At 42.3% G+C, this 27,636-nt stretch overlaps 1 protein-coding gene across 1 annotated transcript; it reads right to left on the minus strand.

Moving 5' to 3' along the window:
- Positions 1-353: 353 nt before the first annotated feature.
- On the minus strand, positions 354-27,636 carry vdac3 (voltage-dependent anion channel 3). The gene is made up of 9 exons (XM_073061581.1): positions 27,503-27,636; positions 22,201-22,272; positions 19,361-19,410; positions 9,602-9,754; positions 7,696-7,748; positions 5,256-5,483; positions 3,160-3,310; positions 1,877-1,934; positions 354-843 (listed from the first exon to the last, which is right to left on the minus strand). Exons 2-9 carry the CDS (start codon positions 22,265-22,267, stop codon positions 752-754), a joined length of 852 nt encoding a protein of 283 aa, XP_072917682.1. The 5' UTR covers positions 22,268-22,272; positions 27,503-27,636; the 3' UTR covers positions 354-751.

A 27,636-nucleotide genomic window follows, 5' to 3' on the forward strand; every position in this document is an offset into this window, starting at 1 on the left:
ACCCAATATCCAATGTCGGTTAATGGTAGGGGTCCATGGCATAAAAAAGATTGGGAATCTCTGTTCTAAAGGGATGTCCTTCTATCCTGAGGCTGTACCCTCTGGTCCTAGACTCTCCCCCATTTGGATACATCCTGTCACGTTCACTCTGTCTAGGGCTTTCAGATTACTAAACAACCCAGACTGGGTGTTCAGCAAAGCAGACACCATGCTTTGTTGAGGAATAGGGCAATGCAATGTAAGAATTGCACGTGGCCACCAATAACACCAATGCATGGCTTTGCAATCTCTCACAGTGAGCCTAGGCAGTGGAGCATGTCAACGAACGACAAAGCTTCCAACAAGGCAAAAACTGAGAAACGCAATTAATTCCTTTTATTTTTCTTTAAATGTGCAATACACAGTGATTCAAAGTTGGCCATGAGACTCTTTACACATACACAAAAAGAAGATAAATTATTGGTTGTGGATTTGCGTATGATTTGAAGCTGAATTATTTGGGAAATAATTTAGAATGCTCGTATTCGGCATGACGCAACCTCCACCTGCTATTAGCTGGGAGATCAATCAAGTACCGAGGACTGACACCCAAGCTTCCTATCTCCCAGTGGAAGAGGCAGGAACAAACATCAGACAATTAAGGCCAAATATTATCATGATTCTTCTGCGCCTTGTCCATGGAGGAGTCTTTTTAATTTGGAGATTTTTGAATAGCAGCTAACCAGAAGTTGCTCCATTTCTCTCCGCAGAATTATGCTTCAAGCTCAAAGCCCATACCGACCTTGTGACCGCCAGCATGGATATTCTTGGCATCTATCAGCCCTGATAATGTCAATTTCACACCTGTGCGGGGAAGGAAAGGGAGAGGAGTCAGGACACTCGAACATTGTAGGTTATCATGTTCCCATCATGGGATCCTCGACCACAGGGTATCCCAACCTGGGGTTCACAGACCACTCAGTTAATGGTGGGGATCCACGAGTTTTGGAACCTCTGCTTTACTCATGTGATGCTATGGGTGCCAGGACTCTGCACCAACACAGCATGTGTTGGTCACAACGATCAGAATACATCTTACTTTGGAAGTAACATTTCACTCCTGTTCTTCTCACTCCCTCGTCAGGCAGAATAGTTTGATGCATCTTCTACAAGTTAGAGTGCTCAGGCACTAAACAGCATACTGAGGAAAGAAGAAAACTGTCCCCACGCATTTAACACTCACGCCTACCCAAGTTGTTCACAATCTTCTCTATCTAGCTTCACTTAAGCAGGCAGCAGAGTGATTCTCTGCTGAGTCCCTGCGATAATCATGCAGGAATGTATTACACACACAAAATGCTGGAGGATGCAGGTCAGGCAGCATCTATGGAGAGGAACTGGGCTGAGACCCTTCATTAGGACTGGAAGGAAAGGGATTTTATTCCGGCTTCTTCCCCTTTCCTTTTCAGTCCTGATGAAGGGTCTTGGCCCGAAACATCAACTATTTATTCTCCTCTGTAGATGCTGCCTAACCTGCTGAGTTCCTCCAGCATTTTGTGCGTGTTGCCCTGGATTTCCAGCATCTGCATTATCTCTTATGTTTACAATGAATTAAATATGATTTATAATAGTGTTAAATTTCCTAATGCATAGCCTGTTAATCCCAGAAAAGATTAAGAGATTTTAGCTCAGCTGTAAAACTATCCATGGCCTGCTATACATCGATAAGGTGCACAGATTTCGATCAGACAAATGGATGAAGTCAGATGTATCACTTCCTTTCCTTCTAAAATGAGGAATGGCAATTAATTGACACTGTTGTGTTACAGAGCAGAGCACAGATCACAGAGATATATTATTAACAAACGGTGAAGCTAAGATGGGCGTCCATACACACCTGGTCTAAGAGTGTGGGTATATCCAAGTCCAATCAGGGTAGAATTGTTCACTTTGGCCTGAAACAGAACAAAGATTTAAATTAAGTGGACAAACAACCACAGTAACAGAGGAAAATTTACCATTATCCTGAAATATATCTTTTCTCTTGATCCCATCTTTAAATAAATTTGAGATTTTTAATTACTATTTAATTTTAACAGCTAAATGGGCTGCTTTCAGTTGAATTCTAGAATAAGTGAATCACAGAAAAGTCTCGGCAGCCATTCCTTCCATTATCCTTTGTTTTCACTTGGAAAGATGTCCTTCACTAGCCTCCCTAACCATTGAGGAATCTTAAGAGATTTTGCCTCAAATAGGACCCCCACTATCTAGGACATGCCCTCTTCTTAATGCCAACATCACAGAGAAGGTACAGGAGCTTTAACACACACACTCAATGCTTTAGGAACAGCTTTACACCCCCTCCACTATCAGAGTTCTCAATGGACAATGAACACCACCTCTCTATTTCTGCTCTCTTGTTGCACACTTATTTAATTTTTATACACATTTATTGCAATTTATAGTATGTATATTTTATTTTTTGCACTGTACTGCTGCAAAACAATAAATGTCATGACATACACTTAGTGGCCACTTTATTAGGTACACCTACTTGTTAAAGTAACTATCTAATCAGCCAATCATATGGCAGCAACTCGATGCATAAAAGCACGTAGACATGGTCAAGAGGTTCAGTTGTTGTTCAGACCAAACATCAGATTGGGGAAGAAATGTGATCTAAATAACTTTGACCATGGGATGATCGTCCTGTGTGAAAATCTCAGGAGCTCAGTTTCCGAGACACACAAACCACCAACAGGCTGCAGAGTTTAAAGCGAATGGTGTGGAAAAACAGAAAAACATTGCCTGGCAGTCCTGTGAATAGAAATGCCTTGTTAATGACAGAGGACAGTGGAGAATGGCCAGACTGGCCAGCTGACAGTAACTCAAATAACCACATGCTACAAGAGGGATTTTGCAGAAGACCACGGACATACATAAATACATGCAGTGACCACTTTATTAGATATCTCCTGTATCAGTATGCATCAGTGATAATTAACCTGATTCTGATTTAGTCTCAATCTGCATACTATTTTCCCAAAATTGTTTACCTCTTCCCCCTTTCCAACTGGATCCTTGAAACCAGAGCATTTAGAACTAGCTTTCTTCTCTGTGCTTGTCTTAATGCCTGGATATAAATTCCTGTCAATGATATCAAGTCCGGACGTTACTCACCGATATATAGGTGTCTTTGTCTAGCTGGTACTTGGTGGCAATTCCAAAGCGAGTGTTGTTGCTACCAGCAGTCCAGGCAAGGTTGACTGCAGTCTCCACCTTGTCGTTCACCTTCTGGTAAATGGACCCTCCAAACTCTGCACCATCGTTTCTGAAGGACAACAAGGGAAAGGAATTCAAGATTGAAGCTTAGTTATCATTTGTACATTGAAACATGCAGTGAAATGCATTGTTGGCATTAACAACTAACACACCCAAGGGTATGCTGCAAGCGCCCTACGAGTGTTACCACACATTCAGGCACCAAAGCAGCACGTCTACAATGCTCAGCAGAACATTGGGCAATACTCATTGTATCAAAATTGATTCCAGAAGTCTAATGACACAGCAGCCAATTCACCAATATTTCCAAATGGCTAGTAATACCAAGAATTGTCTTCCATAAATTAATCCAGGGTTTCCCAACTTGGGGTTCACAGACCCCTCAAGGAGTCCATGGCATAAAAAAAGATTGAGAACCCTTGAATTAACTTGATGCAACCATCATTTTCAAGCTTTCTATATCACTGCCCGCTGGCTTCACATTATAGGCAGTCAGGAAATGTTTGATTAGGTTTTCTGTTGAAAAATCAGTATACTATAGGAAAAGGTGTACAACTGATAACTCAGAAGAGATTTTTAGACAGGTACACAGATGAGCGATATGGGCCAACCCAGGTCGAAGTGGCACAATAACGTAGCGGTTAGCGCGACACCTCACGGCGCCAGCAACTCAGGTTCAATTCCCTCTGCTGTCTGTAAGGAGTACCAACATTCTCCCTGTGATTGGGTGCTTCCTCCGGGCACTCTGGTTTCCCCCCACACAGGTGTAATCGGGCAGCACAGGCTCACTGGGCCAGAAGGGCCTGTAACCATCGAACTCAAAGGAAAGGACTAAGTCAGTTAGACTACTTAATTGCTCTGCACAAGCTGAGTTAGTGGGCCTCTTGCTGAACTGTATAACTAGAATTCTAATTTCATTCTTGTGAGCTTTGGGGCTGGGGAGCCAAGAATTGAAGGGCAAAAGTTTACAGTGAAAGGGGAAAGATTTCATCGGAATCTGATGACCAACCCTTCCCAGAGAGGCTCATATTATGGAATGGGGAAATGGCTGAGGTAGATGTAATAACAATATTTAAAGACAGCTGGACAGGTACATGGATAGGAAAAGTTTAGAGTTGGGGTTCCTAACCTTTGTTTTAATGCCATGGAGCCTTACCATTAACCGAAGGGTCTGAGGACCCCAGGTTGGGAAGGATATGGGCCAAATGGGTCTAACGTAAGATGGCACAGTAGTCCAGTGGTTAGTGAAATGCTTTACAGCACTAGCTGCAAGATCAATTCCTGTTGCTGCCTGTAACAAGTTTGGTACTTTCTCCCCATGACTGTGTGGGTTTCCTCTGGGTGCTCCGGTTTCCTTCCACATTCCAGACGTACGGGTTAGTAGGTTAATTGGTCACATGGGTGCAATTGGGCAGTGCGGACTCACTTGGGCCAGCTACCATGCTGTAATTTAGTCTCAGAAAAATACAGAACAGAAACAGGCCATTTGGCCCATCTAGTCCATGCCAAACCATTTATATTGCCTGTTTTTAAAAAAAAATTCCTACAAAAGACTACCTGTGACTTTTTATTTTAAAAGAGGTACAGCACAGTAATAGGCCTTCCTCACAGAGAGTGGCCGAATCGAACACAGCTTGTTGAAGCTGTAATCGCATTACACTGTAGGCAATGTTCTGTTGGCACAAAGCATTACAACACATGTGGGCTGTCCCCAGCACATCTTCAGACTGTAACACAAATGACGCATTTCACTATATGTTTCGATGTACGTGTGACAATCTTTAATCTTTATCTCAGATGGCCAGTTCTCTGCCACACGGCTTTGAAGCAGCTGACCTCTGACCAGGCTTTCATAGGGTTTACGTGCAAAGCTCCCAAACCAGAACCACAATATGCTGCTCCTGACTAAGACTGAGCAGGTAAGGTACATAGTCACTGGAAATGACAGTCAATGAGTAGACAAAATCTGGTCCCCTGTTCTTAGATGTACTTACACATGGGTATGCAACTGGAAATCCCCAGCCCGATAACCCAAAGAGAAGTTGTTCTGCGCCAGCTTGGACTTGGCCGTGTCGAAGGCCATTTGGTGGCCGATAAGCCAGCCTTCGTACCCAAAGACTGCTGCACTGTGGATGGTGGGGCCAGCAAAGTCAAAATCGATATCGCAGCCCAAGTTAATGTAGTCTCGCTTATAGGCGGTCTTCAGCTTTCCACTCTTCTTTCTGCAAAGCACAAGATCCACATCACTTACATTAGATGCATCATAACAGAGACTTAGTACTAATTCAAGATCCCAAATGAGGTTCTGACTCTCCCAACAGGTGGAATTTCACAGATACATCAGGCACCCATGTTAGGAGTCCATTCTACATGGGCAAATCTAAACAAAGCATGAAATTGATGGGCTGAATGGCCTAATTCTGCTCCTGTCTTATCCAATCACACCAATACAGTACTTGTTGGCTAATGAGCTAGTTGTCATGAACACCCCAGCGCCTAAACTTTGCAGCAACTGTTAACGGGTTGTTAATGCAAAAAGTGCAATTGACTGTATGTTTCAATGTATATGTGATAAGTAAACTTGTAAGCCCCGGCATGAACCTTTACATTCACGTCTATACTGATGGCTCCCTTTAACCAGAGGACCCAGCCTTCAAATTGAGCGGTGTCTACTTAGAACAGAGATGAGGAGGAATTCATTTTGTCAACAGTGGTGAATCTGTAGATTCATTGCCATAGACAGCTATGCAGGCCAAGCCATTGGGTATATTTAAGGCAGAGGTTGAGAGGGACAATAAATCAGCCATGATGGAATGGTGGAGCAGACTCGATGGGCTGAATGGTCCATTTCTAGTTCTGTGTCTTATGGTCTTAACCCAGTGAATTTGATTCCTGTTCTCTTTTGGAAGCCTCTAAAATGCACTCAATACTCTGCAACGAGCAGGGCTTCTGCCTATGTGATCTTGCTCACTGTCCTGCTCTTAGACACTGACCAAACTTTCTACTTATAATCAAACTTTATCTTCTGATTACAAGATGTACGGTATGAGGGGGTGAAATTTTAAGTGTTTGGAGCAAAGTGTAGGCATGATGTCAGAGGTAGGGGTTTTTTCTAGAGATTGGTGGGTGTGTGGAATGCCCCAATAAAGGTAGAATTAGAGGTAAATACTTTAGGAACATTTAAGAGACTCTTAGATAGTCACATATCTGAAAGAAAAATGGGAGGGCTATATAGGAGGGAAGGGTTAGATTGATCTTACAGTAGGTTAAAAGATTGTGGGCAAGGCCTGTACAGAAAGCTCTAAGCTATAGGAAACTATACACACTGCAGAACAATGGGGAAAGGGCAAGGGACAGTCGCCATCTGGATTGCTTTTGCATTGAGTTAGCATGGACCCAATTACACAGAGTAGTGGGTTCATGGAACGCCCTGCCAAGGGTGATGGTAGAGGTAGGTATATTCGGGGTATTTAAGAGATTCTTAGATGGAGAAATGGATGATAGAAAAACGGAGGGCAATGTGGGCGGGAAGGGTTAGATAGAAATAAAACCAAGGGTAACAATGGCAGTTAACTTTACCTGCACTCTGCTGTTTTATGTTCTAATTTGTATATCACAGAAAATGCTCTCAAGTTCCATCAGTAATGCTCAACAGTGCGTAAAATGCCTTCCAGGCAACCTCTGTACACTAGCCTCACTGCAAACAAGACATATAGGTTGAATAAGACTCAAATGACTGTGGCAGTATTGGAGATGCTTCTTCTCAGCCACCTTGCTTTCAGTAAAAGTATAAATGGCCAGTTGAAGCATTACCCAAAACTAGGTAACAACCACTGTAATACCCATCCAAGTCTCTTAAACACTGTAATTGTACCTGCCTCTACAGCTCCCTTGAAAACTCATTCCACATACCCATGCCTTCCATGATATAAAAGTTGCCCCTCACGTTCTCTTTAAATCTTTTTCGTCTCATCTTAAAACCTATGCCCTCGAATTTTAGAGTTTCATACTCTGAGAAATACACTGTCCAGAAGTAGACAATGATAAACCACTTCTGTAGAAAAATTTGCCCAGAGCAATCATGGTCATGGATAGAGAAAAGAACAGCTTGCAGGAGGTCTCCCCACCCACCCCCCAGGCAATGAGCCTTCACAGATTAAAGACTTATGGAAGTCCATGATCGCTCATGCCATACATAACGATGACCTTGGGGAAAAGACAGTCCACCTTATCTATTCCCTTCATGATCTTACGTATTTCTATAAGCCTCCTATGCTCAAGGGGAAACAGTCTCAGCCTATCCGGCCTCTCATAATTTCCTCTCCTGGTAACACTCTCTTGAATGAAAATGGTGCTGTTAAACGAGATAAAAAATTCAAAGACTGAACGCCATCCCATCAGCCCCACCTTAGTCAAAAAACATGCAAATTTTACCCTGTGTTTGGTACGAATGTTGTATCAAAGGTCAACTTCAGTCCTTTTGCAAGCTGTGGATAAATCAGAGATATAATGCTTTATGTGCATAGTGAATAAAGCAGTCATATACACCACCTTTGAACAATAACTATTATAAGCAGCAGATGCTGGGGGATTGCTTTTTGAACTATAAACTGCCTTTTCTAAAAGCCTGCTTCTAGAAAGTGCTGTAGGGGTATTAAAACAAAAGCCTTGAGCCATCTTAAACCTCTCTTTCCCCAAGCAGCTAATCTGATTAACCATTCTAGTTAGCCCCCCAACAACCCCCTCTATCTGCACTGTAAACATTTTAAACCACGTTTTATACAGCTGCTTACAATGCAAGTACATGCTGATATTATTTATTTACACACATTCTATTCCACTCTGCTTCACTCATGTTAATCAGAGCACTGTGCCAAGATACATAACCCCATTTCCCCCATGTCGTCTTAAGGCTTCTATTTCCAATTCAGCATTTGGGTTCCTGGGGATTATTATTTCACAGGACAGCATGTCTGGTGAACACCATTCCTTCATTAACAAAAAGCACAACAGGTTGAAGCTGGAAGTGGATGGGCTGAGGCAGCAGAAGTCCACTCCTGTACCTAATAAGATGGCCGCTGAGTGTATATGGTGAATAAAGTCAACCCCTGATCCTTAAACAGAATGCAACAATGGTCTGAGCTCTGAGTCACTGTCGCTAAGATTCATTGCCCAATTTATTTCACATCTGTCAGTGAGGCAATCAGAAAGCCATGAATAAGAATCTAATTTAAAATGAATAAACAAACTGGTAATGTTACCAGGCTGCACTGGGAAGAAAATTACTAAAGCACAGTCAGCAATTATTGAACTAATTGAAATGTTTGACAGTTGACACAATCTGTGCCTAACAACAGTAAATAGTGGCCTGAAAAATGCCTCTACTGATAAAGGAACAATCTGTGAAAGCAGTACACATTAAGGGAATCAGGGAGTTGCATGCTCCATTGCAACATTAAAGAGCTGCAGGAGTAAGTAGGATAATGAAATTAGATAAACTGGTCAACTGGAAAACAAGTGGGCAAATATATCGCTTTGGTGACGGGAACATATACCCACAACCAATTACTTTTACACCTTGGGATTGTGTATGCAAACGTGCAGATCAGTTAGCAAGTCATTTTTATCATACAAGGCATACTCTGTATGCGACATGCCAGACAACTCTGCTTCCAAATAATAAAAATTAAAAGGAACCTGATGCAATTGCCCAGGGTTCATTTTAGAAGATAGAGATTGATCTGAAGAAGGAGCAAACTCTACCTAGTTTGTGGCTCAGTTTTAGTAGTTTTTTTTAGCATTTTTAAAGCTTTAAGTTTGTGTGAATGGTTCTGGTATAGAGTAGAGCATGTTTAGATGTTCACCAGATAAATGAATAAACTTGAATCTTGAACAGAACATTGAACAGTGTAAACCCTTTGGCCCACAATCCTGTGCCAACCTTTTGGCCTACTCTAAGATCAACCTAACCCTTCTCTCCCACTTAACCTCCATTTTTAATCTTGGACTGATTCAACAGGCACTGCAATGAGTTAATAATCTAAAAAAGTTTCCTTTATATAAACATGAAATACTGCAGATACTGGAAATTCAGAACAACAAACACAAAGTGCAGGAGGAACTCAGAAGGTCAGGCAGCATCCATGGAGAGGAACAAACAGTTGACATTTCAGGCTGAGACCGTTCATTATGGCCTCATTCCAAAATGTTGACTGTTTGTTCCCCTCCGTAGACGCTGCCTGACAAAGAATTTCTCCCGCACTTTGTACTTGTTCCTTTATACCAATTTGTGTTTGCGGACCCCTCCCATTCTACACCACCAGCATTCTGCACTGCATACCTGATCTTCGATGGTGACCTCGGAAGCCACGGTGTTTTCTGTAGTCCATTTCTTGGTGAAGGTGATGCCATAGTCCTTCATTTTATACTTGCTTTCCAGGCTGCCAGTAGCTTTACCTGTGTCGGTGTTTGAAGTTCCAGAGATATTAAATTCCTAAAAGAGAACACAATTTTCAAATCTTTCCTATCCCCTTATCATCGCTTTGTCTGTCCAGGGCAAATAAGGTAGATTTTTCAATTTAGTTAAAAAAAATTCTTCAACAATTTCATCACAGGAAATTAAAATCGAACCATGTTTTCAGTAAACAGTGAAAGCACGCAGCTGGTGTACCGGGCAGAGACCTCGACAGCCAGTCACGATGTAATTCCACATGCTCCTCCAAAACTTGCTGAAATGGCTCTTCACAAGTTACTGAATCAGAACCAGGTTTATCACCAACATACATCGTGAAATTTGCTGCTTGTGGCAATATAGCACAGTACATAAAATATTACTGTAAATACATTAAAAATAATACAGAGCAAAATAGAGAGGTAATGTCATGGATTCAGAAATGTGATGGCAGAGGGGAAGTAGCTGTTCCTTCAGGCTCCTGTACCTCCTCTCCAACGAGAAGAGGCCATGTCCTGACTGGGTGGTTAGGGTCCTTAATAATGCCTTCTTGAGGCATTGCCTTTTGAAGATGCCCTTAATGTTGGGGAGGCTGGTGCCCATGATGGAGCTGGCTGAGGTCACATCTTTTTGCAGATTTCTCTGATCCTGCGCAGTGGCTCCTCCATACCAGACGGAGATGCAACCAGTCAGAATGCTCTCCATGGAACATCTGTAGATATTTGCCAGTCTTTGATGACATAACAAATACGTTAGGCCCAGGATAGATCTTCAGAGATGTTGACACCCAGGAACTTATGATGCACTAAGTTAGATATTAATTGGGGGGGGGGGGGGGTGTGTGTGTGTGTGTGTGTGTGTGTGTGTGAAAGAGAGAGAGAGACATGGGGTTGCAGAGTGCATATGCAAGAGGGGCAGGCACAGTGTCTGTGGACAGGGACAGAGAGAAAATTATTCTTCAGTTTAAAAAGTCCAAACTAAGGAAGAAATTATCTTACAGAAGGACTCATTGGTAGTTCCACTGAGACCTAACACAAGACTAAAAGCTGAATACAAAATGCCATTAAATCTAATCAGCTGCTTAAAAATTTATGGGAATATACAACTGGAACACAGGTCTGAATAAGCACCAATGCTGAGCTCCTGCCATTGAATAGCATACTTACAACAACAGAATCTTTTACAGGCACAGGCTCACCCATGGTACTGTGCAAAAGTTTTAGGTACATATATATAGCTAGGGTGTATATATACCCACTACCATGGGAGTGGTGTGGAACATGTGACAGGAGTGTCAAGGCCGGAGGGGTTGTCACAAGTGGACACACACCCAGCCCCGAGACACCAGGTAAGGCCATTTGATTCCAAACGATTGGTTTATTGATCATTACAGAATGTCTCTCTGGTGCTTCCTGCTCCCTCCCTTCTCCCTTTCCACAACCATGATTCCCCTCTCCCTGCCCTTTTCCCATTCTCAGTCCAAAACAGAGACCCATTTCAGAATCAAGTTTATCATCATCCACGTTATGGAAGTGCTGAAGATGGCACCAATGAACAACACAACTAAAGGCAACGTCCTTAAAACCGTACATGAAACTAATTCTTTTACTACTACTACTTTCAAATATGATTCTGTTACCATTGGAACCTGTGATTTACACTTTGGTGTGTTTTAGGGCCGATTGAACGATCTGGAGCTTTGCTATTTCTAGGGAGATCGGTGAGGTTGTGAACGGAGTGTGCAGCCTGAAGGTGGGGCACAAACCCATGATTGACTCCATTTCTCACTGAGCAAAACGTCGGGCAAGAATGAAATCAACGACGATGAGAGTGGAAGGTGAGCTGATACTTAGCACTGGTTGCCTGCGTTTGACCGCTCTCTCTCACCCTCTCGCTCGATGCTGCCTGACGATGATGTTGAAGTCTTCGGTCTTGGACAAGCACAGTACAGGCCCTTCAGCCCTCGATGTTGTGCTGACCCATATAGACCCTAAAAAAGTACTAAACCCCACACTACCCTGTAAGCTTCTATTTTTTCTTTCATCCATGTGCCTGTCCAAGAGGCTCTTAAATACCCCCTAATGTTTTAGCCTCCACCACCATCCCTGGCAAGTCATTCCAGGCACCCACAACCCTCTGTGTAAAAAACTTGCCCCTGATGTCTCCCCTAAACTTCCCTACCTTAACTTTGTACAGGTTAACTACGTACAGGTTTGTGGATTGCACTCTGTAGTTCATGTTACGATGTGCTTCTGGTTACTTCCTTTTCATTGCTATTTTGTGCGATTTTGATTGGGGCGGACTGGCTCTGCTGCCTGTAGTCAACAAACGACAGCGCTAAATTAAACTGAACTGAACTAAAATTAACTTTCCTAGACTGTTTCAATGACTGTGATGTTTTATACTCTGTGTTTCTCGCACGATTTTTGGCATCTGCACAATTTGTTCTTTTTTTGCGATTTGGGGATTTGATGCTTTTCTTTAAACAGTTTCTTTGTTTTGTGGCTGTCTGTGAGGAAGACGAATTTCATTGTTGTATACTGCATGCTTTGTAATAAATGTACTTTGAATCTTTGAAGTTACTTTTTTTTACAGCAGTACAGTGCAACACAAAATTACTGCAGAACTGTGTAAAAGTCTTAGGCGTCTTAGCTATATATATGCGCCTAAGACCTTTTACACAGAATTGTTCACACAGCAGTTAAATGCAAATAAAAGTGGAATCCAATCTATTAATGTCTTTGGAAACAGTTTCTTCACTCCTGGCATCAGATTTCTGAATGGACCATGAACCGATAAACATGACCTCACCTTGTTGCTCTCTGACTGTACTATTTAATTTTATACAGCTCTTATTATATAATTACAGTAGTATTTATGTATTGCATCGTACTGCTGCTGCAAAAAAACAAATTTCACAACATATGTCAGTGATATTAAACTTGATTCTGATTCTGCAAGCACTGTAAGGAAATTCTAAGTAGAATTTGATGCAGAAAATTATAAATATGATATATATTTGGTAAGAAAAATCAGTCAAATTAATATGATCGATTCTCTGAGTTAAGAAAGTACTCCCTACATGAATTCTATCAATTAGCCTTTGCTAGCAAACACTTCAATCCTTAATTCTTCCTCTTCTAATAAAACAAGAGCTCTGCATGGTACATATTCCAAAGATTAATTATTTGCCATCATGACACAATTGTTCAACCTCACCTTACCCAAGAAACATTAATGCAGAATTATCTGGTTCTACCATGGCTTGGTCTTATAGCTGCTCTGCAAGAAACAGCAGAGAGTTGCAGACATCACTCAGGACATTATGGTGCCTAGTCTTTCCTCCAAGGGGACTATCTACACTTCTCACTGCCTTGAGAAAGCAGCCAACATTATCAAAGACCTCAGTCATCCCTGACATTTTCTCTTCTACCCCCTCCCATTGGACAGAAGATATAGAAACACAAACCACTGGGCTTCTAGCTTCTAGCTCACTGTTATGAAACTATCGAATAGTCCCTTAGGATGAGTAAATGGACTCTGGACTTCACAATCTACCTCTTTATGACCTTGCACCTTATTTACTGTACTGCACTTTCTTTGTAACTGTAACACCGTATTCCTCATTGTTATTGCTTTCCCTTGTACTGCTTCATGCACTTTGTAGGAGCCATGCATCTATTTCAAAATCAGCATCAGAATCAGACTTAATGCTGCCAGCATATGTTGCAAAATTTGTTAACTTAGTGGCAGCAGTGCATTGTAATACATAATATAGAAAAAACATCAATTATAGTAAGCATATACAGTGGTGCCAGAAAGTTTGTGAACCCTTCCAAATTTTCTCCATTTCTGCATAATGACCTAAAATGTGATCAGATCTTCACGCAAGTCCTGAAACTAAAGAAAACCTAATTAAATAAATTCCTCAAAAAAAATTATACTTGTTCATTTATTTATTGACAAAATGTGTCCAATATTAAATGCATTTGTTGGAAAAGGTATGTGAACCTCTAGGATTACCAATATATTTAATAGGCAAATTAGAGTCAGGTGCTTCAATCAATGGGAGGCCCTGCCCTATTTAAAGAACACAAGAATCTGCCTCTTCATTTTCAAAGTCTGATCTTCACCACACAGGCTTTTGGAAGTATGCAATGCCCTGATCAAAGGGCACTTCTGATGACCTCAGAGAAAAGCCTAACTGGGCTGGAAAAGAATACTAAATCATTTCTAAAGAGTTTGGGCTCCACCAACCCAGTCAAGCAGATGGTGTACAAATGGAGGAAATTCAACACCATTGTTCCTCTCCCCAGGAGTGATCAACCAACATAAATCACTCCAAGAGCAATATTCTCTTGCAATATCCGGAGTGTAATATTCCAGGGAGGTCATAAAAGAACCCTAGGGTAACATCTAAGGAGTGACAGGCTCTCTTGCATTGGCTAATGTTAGTGTTCATGAGTCTACCATCAGGTAAACACTGAACAACAATGGTGTGCATGGAGAAAGCCACTACTCTCCAAGAACATTGCTGCCCACCTAAAGTTTGCTAAAGACCACGTGTATAAGCCAGAAGGCTATTGGAAGAATGTTCTGGGCACGGATGAGTGTAAAATAGAACTCTTTGGCTTAAATGAGAAGCACCATGTTTGGTGAAAAGCAAACACTGCACTCCAGCACAAGAACCTCATCTCACCTGTGGAACATGGTGGTGGCAGTGCCATGGTTTAGGCCTGCTTTTCTGCCTCAGGACTAGGCCGGCTTACCATCATTGATGGAGCTATGAATTCTGAACTATACCAGTAAATTTTACAGGAAATTGTTAGGGTATCCATCCGTGAACTGAAGCTCAAGAGAAAGTGGGTAGTGCACCAAGTCAACGGCCTTAAACACACAAGTCAGTCTACCAAAGAAAGGTTAAAGTCGAAGAAATTTCACATTTTGGAATGGCGGAATCAAAGTCCTGACCTTAATCAGAACCAGAATCAGGTTTATTAGCACCGGCATGAGTCGTGAAATTTGTTAACTTAGCAGCAGCAGTTCCATGCAATACATAATATAGAAGGGAATAAATAAATAAAATACAGTATACATATATTGAATTGATTAAAAATCATGCAAAAAGCAGAAATAATTTCTATTAAAAAAGTGAGGTAGTGTTCAATGTCCAATGGCAGAGGGGAAGAAGCTGTTCCTGAACCACTGATTGTGTATCTCCTACCTGATGGTAACAGTGAGAAGAGGGCATGCCCTGGGTGCTGGAGGTCCTTAATAATGGACGCTGCCTTTCTGAGACACCGCTCCTTGAAGATGTCCTGGGTACTTGTAGGCTTGTGCCAAAGATGGAGCTGACTAAATTTACAATCTTCTGCAGCTTCTTTCAGTCTTGTGCAGTAGCCCCTCCATACCAGACAGTGATGCAGCCTGTCAGAATGCTCTGCACGATACTTCTATAGAAGTTCTTTGAGTGTATTTGTTGACATACCAAGTCTCTTCAAACTCCTAATGAAGTATAGTCGCTGTCCTGCCTTCTTTATAGCTGCATCGATATGTTGGGACCAGGTTAGATCCTCAGAGATCTTGACACCCAGGAATTTGAAATTGCTCACTCTCTCCACTTCTGATCCCTCTATGATGATTGGTATGTGTTCCTTTGTCTTACCCTTTCTGGAGTCCACAATCAGCTCTTTCGTCGTACTGACGTTCAGTGCCAGATTGTTGCTGTGACACCACTCCACTAGTTGACATATCTCGCTCCTGTACGCCGTCTTGTCTCCATCTGAGATTCTACCAACAATGGTTGTATCATCAGCAAATTTATAGATGGTATTTAAGCTGTGCCTAGACACACAGTCATGGGTATAGGGAGAGTAGAGCAGTGGGTTAACCACACACCCTTTGGGTGCACCAGTGTTGATCATCAGCGAGGAGGAGATATTATCACCAATCCGCACAGGTTGTGGTCTTCCAGTTAGGAAGTCGAAGATCCAATTGCAGAGGGAGGTACAGAGTCTCAGGTTCTGCAACTTATCATTCAGAACTGTGGGAATGATGGTGTTAAACGCTGAGCTATAGTCAACAAACAGCATCTTGACTTAGGTGTTTGTATTGTCCATGTGATCTAAGGCCATGTGAAGAGCCATTGAGATTGTGTCTGCCATAGACCTGTTGTGCTGTAGGTCTATGTTGTGTCTGTCCGGATTGTATTTTATGTTTATTACGGGTCATGGTAATTTGTCTCATGAGTTTGGGCATGGTAGAAGCAAATGAGTATAGTGGCGTATTCCTGCTCTGTTATCATTAGTTAGTTTAGGTGTTAATTAGAAGCAGCCAGGAACCAGGATGATTTTTTTTGGACCACTTTAATATGCTAATTTGAATGCTAATTACTGATTCCACTATATCGCTAATTTAATTTTGTTTATTTCTAATATCGCTACAAAATCATTCATCTTTGCTGGTTTTGTAAATAATTTTCCAAGAGGCCCACAACTTTGTCATGGTTTGGAGACTTGTGTGCGTCAATGACCTGGAGAACTACATTAGCTGGAGTCAGGCTCTTGGCTCTTGGTAGGGTCACCCATGCCAAACAGGTCACAGGGTAGAGGCCAGACTAAGAGTGGTCCACCGGCCCTCCAGATTCAAGAGTCCTGCTCAGGGTTAACACCAATGGTCCAAAAAAAATTCTTACAGAAAAAGCAATGAAGAATCCCTCTACATCTGAGTGCAATGGTATTCCTGAGTCTCCGGTAGGACTTGCATAACTGACAGAAGTGAAATGTGAGAGGAAGCTACTAACATGATGAAGGAAGCCTTGAACACCACCAGAGATGGGGTCCTACTGCTGTCCTAAATGCCAATAGCATAACAGGCAGTAAGTATTAAAGGATCATAGAACAACGAACACAGAAGAGAACAGCACAGGAACAGGGCCCTCAGCCAACAGTGTTGTGCCGAACCAGTTAAAAAGCAAATCAAAAACACCCAAGCACTAATCCCTGCTACCTACACCCTGTGTTCATATCCCTCCTCCTTCACTACATCAATGTGCCTATCCTAACTTCTCTTAAAAGCCTCCAATGTATTTACCTCTACCACCATTCCTGGCAGTACATTCCAGGAATCCACTTCTGAGTAAGAAAAACTTAGCCCTCACATCCCCCTTGAACCTACTCCCTCTAACCTTCAATGCATCCCCTCTGGTATTAGACATTTCAATCCTGGGAAACAGATATTCCCTGTCCACTCTATCTATGCCTCTCATAATTTTATAAACCTCTATCAAGATCTCCCCTCAGCCTCCACTGCTCCAGAGAAAACAACCCAAATTTATCCAGCCTCTCATGATCGCGCACCTGGTAAACCTCTTCTGTAGCTTCTCCAAAACCTCAATGCGGTGACCAGAACTCTACGCAATACTCCAGATGTGGCCTAACCAGAGATTTATAAAGTTGCAACATAACCTCTTGACTTTTCAAATCAATGCCTTAACTAGTACAAGCAAGCATTCCATAAGCCTCTTTAACCACCTTACCGACCTGTGTAGCCACTTTCAAGGAGCTATGAGCTTTGATCCCAAGATCTCTCTGCTCAGCAACACTGTTAAGGATCGAATGTACTTTTTTTCATCTTGGAACTCAGTTATTTGGAAGCATGTCAAATAGTATCAATTCCCTCTCTCGGCAGTTTTGGCTTGTTTTTGAGTAAGCACTGTAGCATTGTGTAATGGAATGATCTGTATAAATGGCAGACAAAAAGTTTTCTGCTGTATCTCAGTATATGTGACAATGATAAACCACCTTATGTATGACACAGGGAACGTAGCACCACAGCCAGTGCCAAGAAGTCACAACATTCATTACATCAGAAGAAATTAATCAAATATTCTTCAACCCAGACACGGCAGTTAATTAATGTCAAAAAGAGGAAGACAAAGAGAAAAAGGGCGTGAGCACACAAGGATTCAGCAACATTCTTACCATCTGATTGCACAATCCAGCGCAAACAAGGCCATGCAGCAGGAGAGGAAAAGTAAAGAGCAGAAAAAAAAGAGTATGTTAGAATTCAGCTGCAAGATCAAGTGTGAATAATCTGACAGATAACAGATGGAACGGTAGAAGCCTTTACTGCCAGGACTCAAGATCTGGAACAAAGCAAAGCTTTGCCAAAACTGGGCACAGTTTATGCGAAGCTCCATTTTGCCTACCCCTTCCAGCTAGATTAAAGTGCCACTGTTCTGAAAGGGCAGTCAAGCTTTAGACTATTGTGGAAAAGCTTAGACGAGTCATGAGATCAAAGACAAGAGTACATTAGCAAAGGCATCTGCAGAAGACCATTCTCAAAGGTTACTGCTGGTTCAGTTAATGAACCAAAGTCAACCAACTGATCCAAACTAACTCAGATTCTGTTCAATTTGCCTCCATTGAAACTATTTTAACGTATAACCATTAAAGCAATCTGCTGGATCACCAATGTCCATAAGACCATGAGATATAGGAGGAGAATTCAGCCATTTGGCCTATCCAGTCTGCTCCGCCATTTCATCATGGCTGATCCAATTTTCCTCTCAGCCCACTTGGAGTTGTTAAACAACTCCAATTCTTGCTCACTCATTCTTCCCAGGACTTTATGGAACACAGAACATTACAGCAGTACAGACCCTTCAGTTCACAATATTGTGCTGACCCTTTAACCTACTCGAAGATCAATCTAACCCTTCCCTCCAACATAGTCCCCATTTTTCTATCATAAATATCTTAAATACCCTTGCAAGGATTCCTAACCTGGTGCCCATGGACTACTTGCTTAATGGTATTGGTCCATGGCATAAAAAAAGTCAGGAACCCTTGCCCTAATGTATCTGCCTCTGTCACCAACCATGGTAGGCATGACACACACCCACAACTCTGAGTAAAGAACTTGTCTCGGACCCCCCCCCTCCCCGCATACTTCCCTCCAATCACCTTAAAATTAGCCATTTCCACATTGGGGAAAAGGGTCCTGGCTATCCACTTGATCTATGCCTCTTATCTAGTACACCTCTATCAAGTCACCTCTCATCTTCCTTTGCTCCAAAGAGATAAGCCCTAGCTCCCTCAACCTATCCTCATAAGAGCCCTCAAGTCCAGGCAGCATGTTAGAAAATCTCCTCTGTACCCTCTCTAAACCTCCCACATCCAATGTTGGTATCAATTCTGCTTCCTAAGCACTTTCTTGAACGGACCTTTGTTATGATGAGACTCTTGGCCTCACCATCTATCTCGTTATGATCTTGCACTTTATTATTTACCTGCAATGCACTTCTTCAGTGGCTTTTACACCTTATTCTGCATTGTTATTGTTTTAGTTAATTCTAGCTCAGTGCACTGTGTACTGATTTGATCTGTATGAACAGAATGCATGACAAGTTTTCAGTGTATCTTGGTACACGTAACAATAATAAACCAATAATCCTCAAGATATGCAAAGCTGTAACCTGAAGTAATTCACCTCTCTTGTGGAGTAGAAGAGGAAGATTGTAACTACTAACCCAACCATTATCAAAATGTCTGTGTATCTGCATTAATCCGATGGCTCCCTTCAAACACTGTTGTCCTTTGCACATAGCACATACCGCTATTCCTAAACAGACTCATTAACACTCACCACTCCAGTCGATGATTTGGTCTTGAGATCCAGCTTCACCAAACCGAACCCTGATGAATGAGAACAAGAGCACTTTAGAATGGACAGCACAGAGAACACTGTTGATATTGTAGAGGGCTTGATGTCAAAATCAAACTCCCATCTACCATTTCCACTGGCAGCTTGTTCCACGTTCTCAGCACCCTGAGTGAAGAATTTTCCACTCATGCTTCCTTTAAACCAGGAGTTCCAGACCCCTTGCTTAATGGTACTGGTCCATGGCATATAAATAAAAGTTGGGAACATCTGCCTTCAGCATTTCACCTCTCACCCTAAACCCATGACCTTGTTATAGTCCCACCTAACCTCAATGGAAAAAGCCTGCTTGCATTTACTCTATCCATATTTTGTATACCTCTATCAAATCTCTCCTCATTTTCCTACACTGCAGGGAATAAAGTCCCAATCTGCAAGAAGTTTTGTCTCTGTACATTCTCCCCACGGAATGTGTAGCTTTTCTCCAGGTCCTCCAGTTTCCTCACACTTTCCAAAGATGTACCAGGTAGGTTAATTGATCAATGTAAGTTGTCCCATGATTAGGTTAGGGTTAATTGAGTTCGTCAGGACGGTGTGGCTCCAAGGGCAGGAAGGGTCTAATCCGCACTGTATCAATAAATATTAAATAAGATTCTATACCCTTTCAACTCGAGTCCTCAACTTCTGGCAACATCCTTCTCACTTTTCTCTGCACTCTTTTAATCATATTAACATCAAGTGAATTAAATGTCTTAAATGAATGTCGGAATCACTTTTATTACCAATGGCACACTATTTGAGATTTGGTTTGCATCAGTACAGTGAACGACATGAAAATTACTACAAGTTAGAAAAATAGCGCCAAAATGAGGCAGTGTTCACGGGCCATTCAGAAATCTGAAATGTATCAATGACTGCTTCTGCTATTATCAAGCAGTACCGGGCTCACTCTCCTGTCCAAATTAATATTCACGCCTCTCACTCACTCAAAGGCCACAAAGGAGTCTCTAAGATAGTGCTCAAAGCAAATGACAGCAAGAATACAGAGAAAGTAAGACAGTATTTTCCTAGTCAGGATGACTCAAGATGTTTTATTACCTAGGATATCTTGAATTTCTGGGGGGAAAAAAATTTGCAATGTTCTAAAAACCACCCATTCCCATCCATGCATAAAGTTTGGAACTGTTGGATTGAGGTGAAGAATTATCATTTTTCTTGTAGTTTGACTTCCCAGTGCTTACTTCATTTTTAAAAAATATAAATACAGTCACCTACAGGTAATTTTTCAGTGAATTACGATACAGTTGTTTCTGTTAAGTTGCTATGGAAACACTATTGCCCTTGAACAGAATATCCATACGGCCCAGTCCATAACGGGAAAAGCCCTCCTAACCACTGAGCACATCTGAATGAAACGCTGCCACAGGAAAGCAGCATCCATCATCAGAAACCCCCACCACCCAGGACGTGCTCTCTTCTTGCTGCTGCCATCAGGAAGGTGGCACAGAAGCGTCAGGACCCACACCACCAAGTCACTCAACTTCACTCACCCTATCGCTGCACTGTTCCCACAACCAATGAATTCACTTTTAAAGACTCTTCATCTCAGGTTCTTGAGACTTATTGTTTATTTATAATTATTTCTTCTTCTTTTTGTATTTGCACACTTTGCTATCATCTGCACTCTGCTTGAACACCCTGGTTAGGTGGTCGTCCATTGATCTGTTGTGGTTATTACTTTATAAATTCATTATGTCCACAAGAAAATGAACCTCAGAGTTGTATATGGTGTCATAAATGTACTTTGATAATAAATTTACTTTGAACTTTAGTAACAGATTCACTACTTGAATCTAGCCATTTTGTAAGTTAATTATCACTGGAATGTTGTTATCCCTAGGAATGAGATCACCACAACTGCTTTTTTTTACTTCTTTTTTATTCTCTCAGTTCCTATTTCTTGTTTTCCACTCTTGTAAGACTTAATAGGAAAGCACCCTTCCCAAAGTGCTCATTTGCTGACATGTCCAGCAGAGCTCCTCCTCTGCCTTGACTTGTAGCCACAGAATAACCTGGGGAAAGATCACTGACCATCTACTGAATTATTAAATTACTTTCCATTCCAGGGCAAATGCAAGCCTTCCTAAAGCAATCGGGAAAAAAATCAAGACATGATATAACTTCCAATTCAAATCTTACTTGAATAAAGTCTCCTACTCTCCACCCATGAAGATCGAGAGGGGCATAAGTTCGACTTGGTGTCAATGAAAGTCCAGGCGCAAGCAAACACGCGGCATGTAAGAGAATCTCTAGAAGCGTGGTTTTCTGCAACAATTCTATAAACAGATCTCGATCCCACTTATAAAGCCAATGCCAGCAAAATTCCAGACAACGCAGAGCTCACCACACAACCAATCAGAGACAAGGTCCCATCGTTGCTGTAATGATGAACCAATCAACTGATTGATAAGTATATGAAGGCCAAGCACTTGGAGAGGACACAAGTGAACAGCGCACTGATGATGACTACTTGTATGGTGACAAAACATTTGCAAAAGGATTGCCAAGGCTGGAGAACAACTCAACCCAACTATTTGAATACATAATTAAACAAACATATCAGCAATTACTTCAGCAGTAATCAATGAGCCTTACTGGATGTATTTACAGAGCCACGGCATGCTGTAAAAAATATAAATCAATTTTAAATCATAATAAGGCAAGGTGCAAAAATAATCCACAATCAATTTGCAACCACATTTTCAAAGTCCATTTCTTACTTAATATTTGGAACAAGTTCGAAACTCAGATAAAAAGATACCTACCATATCCTTTGCTGAAGAGGTCCCTGCTGGATTTCCCAAGGTCTGCGTATGAAGGTGGCACAGACATCTTGCCTTTGAAAAGGAGATAAACCATTATTCAGCAAACAGGAATTCAATACATTACCAGCTGTAAATTCTTACTCTCCCCAAATATCAGAACAATTTGTTGCCACAATTGGTGAACTTATCATTTGCCAGAAAGGTTCCAGAGTCCATGTTAAACAAACTTTAACCAGTTTTCGATAAGTAAGCTTGTGAGGTACTTTTACACTGTTTTAGATTAGTTACAGTTCACTAGGTACCGATGCTGGATGCTTTAAATGGCATGACACTTTGCCAACTTTCATGACAAAACAAATAAATGTTTGAATCAATGTTCCAAAGCGAGACATATCCAAAACACAACTGAATGTCTTCTACATACTAATCCTCTGGTTATACGTGTTCTAGCCTCATGGTCATTTTTCCTTAATACACTGAGCGACAATAATGCACATAGAGCTCCAGTGGGTAAGATTTTGGTATGGAAATATGTCTCTACCACAGGAGGTATTAAGGTAATCCTTCCCTCTGCTAGCCTGCAGGTCACCCTTGGGCAAGGTGTAGCACCTGCTTAGCCCCCGATCAGGGTCAGGTGAAGGCATGGGAGCAGGTGGTGGATGGTCGAATGAGCAGCCGGTGCAGATCACAAGTCCTGGTTATGTGACCACTGACACCAGGCAGACAATCTCTGAAGAGTATTGATAATAGTTGGGGTCACCCATCTTGTAAAGACACTGCCCGGAAGACAGCAATGGCAAATCACTTCTGTAGAAAAATTTGCCAAGAGCAATCGTGGTCATGGAAAGACCACAATCACCTATGTCATACGACACCTCACATAGCGAGCGAACAAGGTAAGATTGTTTAATGCCATTTCCAGTACATAAGTGTAAAGGAGAATTAAATAATTGCTACTCCAGACCTGATGCTGCACAAAAAACACAATAAAAAGAACAATAAATACAAATACATAAGATACCTTACATAAACAGGAAAAATTTTGCAGATGCCAGAAATCCAAGCTACACATACAAAATGCTGGAGGAACTCAGGTCAGGCAGCATCCAGTATTTTGCGTGTGTTCCTTTTTCATATAGATTGATTGTATGTCCATAAAGTGATGCTAGGCAGACGAGTATCTGTACATAAGGTGACTCTGACAGAAAATGAAAAAGTAGTGATGGTGGGTGTGTGCAGGGGTGGATTAGTAACTATTCTGCTCTCTCTCTCATTTTAAATTCATAAATGTCAATTGTGATCATTTTGAAATATAGCGGCCAATCCTGTCTGACTCATATTACTGAATTTTTTGAAGAGATACAAAGTGTATTAATAAGTGCAGAGCAGTAGATGTAGTTTACATGGACTTCAGTCAGGCCTTTAACAAGGCCCAATATGGGGATCTGATTCAGAGCCCATAAGATCCGGTACGGAATTTTGTCCTAGGTGGCGAGATAGGAAGAGAGAGGGTGATGGATAGAGGGTGGTTTCAGTGGATGCTTGTTATTAGCGGTGTTCCTCAGGGATTGGTGCTGAGACCCTTGCTGCTGGGAATAAACAGGAACAATTTGCATCTAGATGGAGCTGCACATGCAGTAAATTTGCTGAGGACACATGATCTATGACTACTAATCTTTGTACGTGTCCGCAGGTTGTGATATTGATGTGTTGGTATTGACTGCAGATAGAATTCAAACCAAACAAAATGCAGGATCGTGCTTTTCGCTAGACTAATGGGGCTAGGATTTATACTAGTCTTAAGGAGCATTAATGAATAGAGGGAATTTGGATGATGTCCAGAGATCCTTGAAGATGGCAGTGCAAGTAGATGACCTGATTAAGAAAGCAAATGGGATACTACTGAAAACACCTGGGCATGAAGATCCAACTTTTGCAAAACTTTGGTTATTCTTCAACCAGAGTACTGCATGCAATTCTGGTCACCTCTCACTAGGAAGGATGTGTTAGCACTGGAGGTGATACAGGAAGTTTCATTTGATGGAACACTGCAGATATGTGGAAACTGGAAAAGCTAGCTCCCTTCTCCCTGAAGTTACGCAAGTGGAGGACACACAATTTGGGTACATAAAATTATGAGGCGCAAAGTAAGGGTAGACTGCGGGAAACCTTTCCCCATTTCAAAGATAGAACTTGAAGCGGCGATGTTCGCTGAGCTTGGCAATTAACTTGCAGACATTTCATCACCAGTCGAGGTGACATCTTCTGTGTGCAGTTGTTGGTGTTTCTCTCTGGGAGTGTTCGCATTTATATGGGACCCCTGGCTCCGCCATTCGCTTGCCTCAGTCTGATTGGCTACCCCCTCAGTTGATGATTGAATCCTAATGACTCGTATTTCTTTACCTCTTGGGGGTTCGCAGATGGCGCCTATTTTGATATGTTTGTTTACGGAGTTATCAGAACTTAACCATTCTTCTAAAAATTCTTGTGTCTGCTTTGTTCGCCTGCACCAGAGCCTCCATGGTGCCCCAGTTAAAATGGTGTCTTTCTCGGTTTACATGTACTGAGATCAGTGAAGGATGATCATGTGTCCATACCGCCAGTTTGTGTGCCCATAAATGAGTTGAGAGTTTACGTCCTGCCTGGCCAGATGTAGTTTTTGTTGCCATCTCCACAGGTGATTCCATACACCACATTGCCTACGTCGGTTGTCTCTACATGGTTCTTCAGACAAGATTCCTTAAAGTCGCCGTTGGTTTGTGAGTGATTGTGATGCTATGAGGATCGGGCCATTGAGCTGTCATTTCTGAGAAATTCTTGATGTACAGCAAGGTCGCACATTGAGTAAGGTCTGCGTGACTTTCTGTCTTTAGTAATGAGCTAATTGCCAACCTCAACTAACACAACATGAAATGCTTCAACTCAAGCTACCAATATTGACCATCATCCTAAACAGATAGAACTAGCGGACATAAAACAAGAGGTTAAGCATAAGGAAGAAATACACTAAAAACACAATGACAGCTCTGCACTAAAATGGATTTTGTTGTCTTGTGCTTTTTTCTCATGAAGAATTGAGTACAAGTTATGTTTAATTGTTTTTTTTGCAATGCTGCTCATCTGATGCTCCGTGCCTGTGATGCTGTTATAAGTTTTGCATTGCACCTGTGCACATCACAATAAATTTGACTGTGACTTTTGACAGAGGGTACAAGAGCTTTTTTCACACACAGAGTGGCAAAAGCAGTCCATATTTTAGATCCACGACCTGACTGATAAAAGGACCTAGATCATCTCTTAACATAGATAATTGCATTTTTTCTACAATATCAATCTTTCTTCCAGATTTCCAGCATCTGCAGTTTGATGTTTGATTTCCACCTAAAAGGTTATCACCATAAAAGCTTCCCTCAGTAACTTGAGTGATATGGACCAGGAAGCACAAGAGGTCCTGCAGATACTGGAAAACCAGAGTACCACACACACACTGCTGGAGGAACACAGGTCAGACAGAATCTATGGAGAGGAAGTTCCAAACTCCAAGGTGCAAAAGGAATTTGGGAGCTCTCATGCAGGATTCCTTAAAGGTTAATTTGCAGCTTGAGTCAGTGGTGAGGAAAGCAAATGTGATGTTAGCATTCACTTCAAGAGCATTAGAATATAAAACCAAAAATATAATATTGAGGCTTTATAAAGAACTGGTGAAGACTCACAGAGAACTGAGAGTGGTTTTGGGCCCCTTATCTAAGAAAGGATGTGATGACATTGGAGAGGGTTCAAAGGAAGTTCACAAAAATGATTCTAGGATTGAAAGGCTTGTCATATGTGGAGCTTTTGATTGTTCTAGGTCTGTATTCACTGGAATTCAGAAGCACCAGGGGTGACCTCGTTAAAAACTATCGGATGTTGAAAGGCCTCAACAGAGTGGATGTGGAGAGGATGTTTCCTATGGCGTGGGAGGACAAAGCCTCAGGATGGAGGGACGTCCATTTAGCATGGAAATAATGAGGGTGGTCAATCTGTGGAATTTGTTGCCACTGGCAGCTGTGGAGGTCAAGTTATTGGGTATAGTTAAGGCTGAGGTTGATAGATTCTTGATTAATCAGGGCGTGAAGGGATATGGAGGAGGAGGCAGGAGATGGATCAGCCATGATGAAATGGCAGAGCAGACTCGATGGGCCAAATGGCCTAATTCTGCTTCTATATCTTAGTCTTTTGGGACAAGAACCATGTTGGCTTTTCATTCTTTCCCCCAGATGCTGCCTGACCTACTAAGTTCCTCCAGTACCTTGTATGTGATTACAGACCAGATGAACGTGACAGCAAAATTTGAAATTCTTTTTACAATAATTTTACACGTTTGCCCTGAACTCCATCCTCTAACAGCAAGGACAGAAGTATAAATTCCACATGCCCCCGATGAAGAACCTCAACTGTCACTGTCTTTTTCTCTCTGTAGATGCTGCCTGACCCAGAGTTCCTCCAACTTTCGGTGTCTTGCTGCAGATTCTAGCATCTGCAGTCCTGCGTTTCTATAAATTTCACACTACACTCTGTACAAGCAGTTTTCCTTCTCCTAGATGAGCTACTAACCACAGCTTACTAGTAACCCACCTCTGCCTCTTCTCCTGTCAGTAAAAATGGTTCTGCCAGGCTTAGAAGCTAACTCACACGTGAAGGCCAGAAGAAGGACTTAGTTGTCAGAGGCCCCCCAAACCCCTGCTATTACAACCTTAACCACCATTAACTATGTAGAAGTTGTTTAATTACTAGATTTCTTTTTAGATTATTAAAAATCAGCCCTCTTATTTCCATTCACCCTTCACTTATCTTCGGGTCTCAGCACGGCTACCTTCAGCAAATTTCCTTTGCAAAACAGATCGCCACTATTTCCCTCCACGGATGCTGCCCGGCCTACAGGAATTCCCCCAGCTCCTCACTAGGTCTGCTGAGTGTTCCCGTCACCTCCTGACGACCCCAGTGGTTCCCACTGGGCTGAAACCCCGCTCCCCCTGCCAAACAACAGGCTACGTGCACGACTCTCCGAGGGGCAGCCAGGGCTGAGCAGTCATTAATGGCAGAACCCAACAGTGCAGCCCTGAGGGAGGGTAAGGACGGGCCGGGCCAGGGAATGGTGGACTGGATGAAGGAGGGGGCGATCCCGATTCCCTTGTCCAAAGGCGGGGCTCGGTCAGCCTATACCCGGCCTGCCTCCCTCCGCGCTGCCCGGTCGGTCGGTCGGTCTTTCTTCTCCGCCGATCGGGACCCTGCACCTACCCGCCGATCGGGACCCTGCACCTACCCGCCGCCTCGATGTCTCCCTTCGCTCGGCGCTGATCGATGCGAGAGGACAGCGTGAAGGAGACAGCCCGCCACACTGCGCCTGCGCCGGAGAGCTAGGGCGCCTGCGCAGCGGCCGGGAGCGCCGGCGGTACT

This window comes from Hemitrygon akajei, chromosome 1, assembly GCF_048418815.1.
Source record: "Hemitrygon akajei chromosome 1, sHemAka1.3, whole genome shotgun sequence".
NCBI lineage: Eukaryota > Metazoa > Chordata > Chondrichthyes > Myliobatiformes > Dasyatidae > Hemitrygon > Hemitrygon akajei.

Coding starts and splice junctions, on each gene's coding strand:
- vdac3 (XM_073061581.1), bottom strand. CDS start 22,267: ATGTCTGTGCCACCTTCATACGCAGACCTTGGGAAATCCAGCAGGGAC. Junction 7,749..9,601: donor AGGTCACCATCGAAGATCAG/GTATGCAGTGCA, acceptor ATTTATCCACAG/CTTGCAAAAGGACTGAAGTT. Junction 1,935..3,159: donor ACAAAGACACCTATATATCG/GTGAGTAACGTC, acceptor GTTCTGTTTCAG/GCCAAAGTGAACAATTCTAC.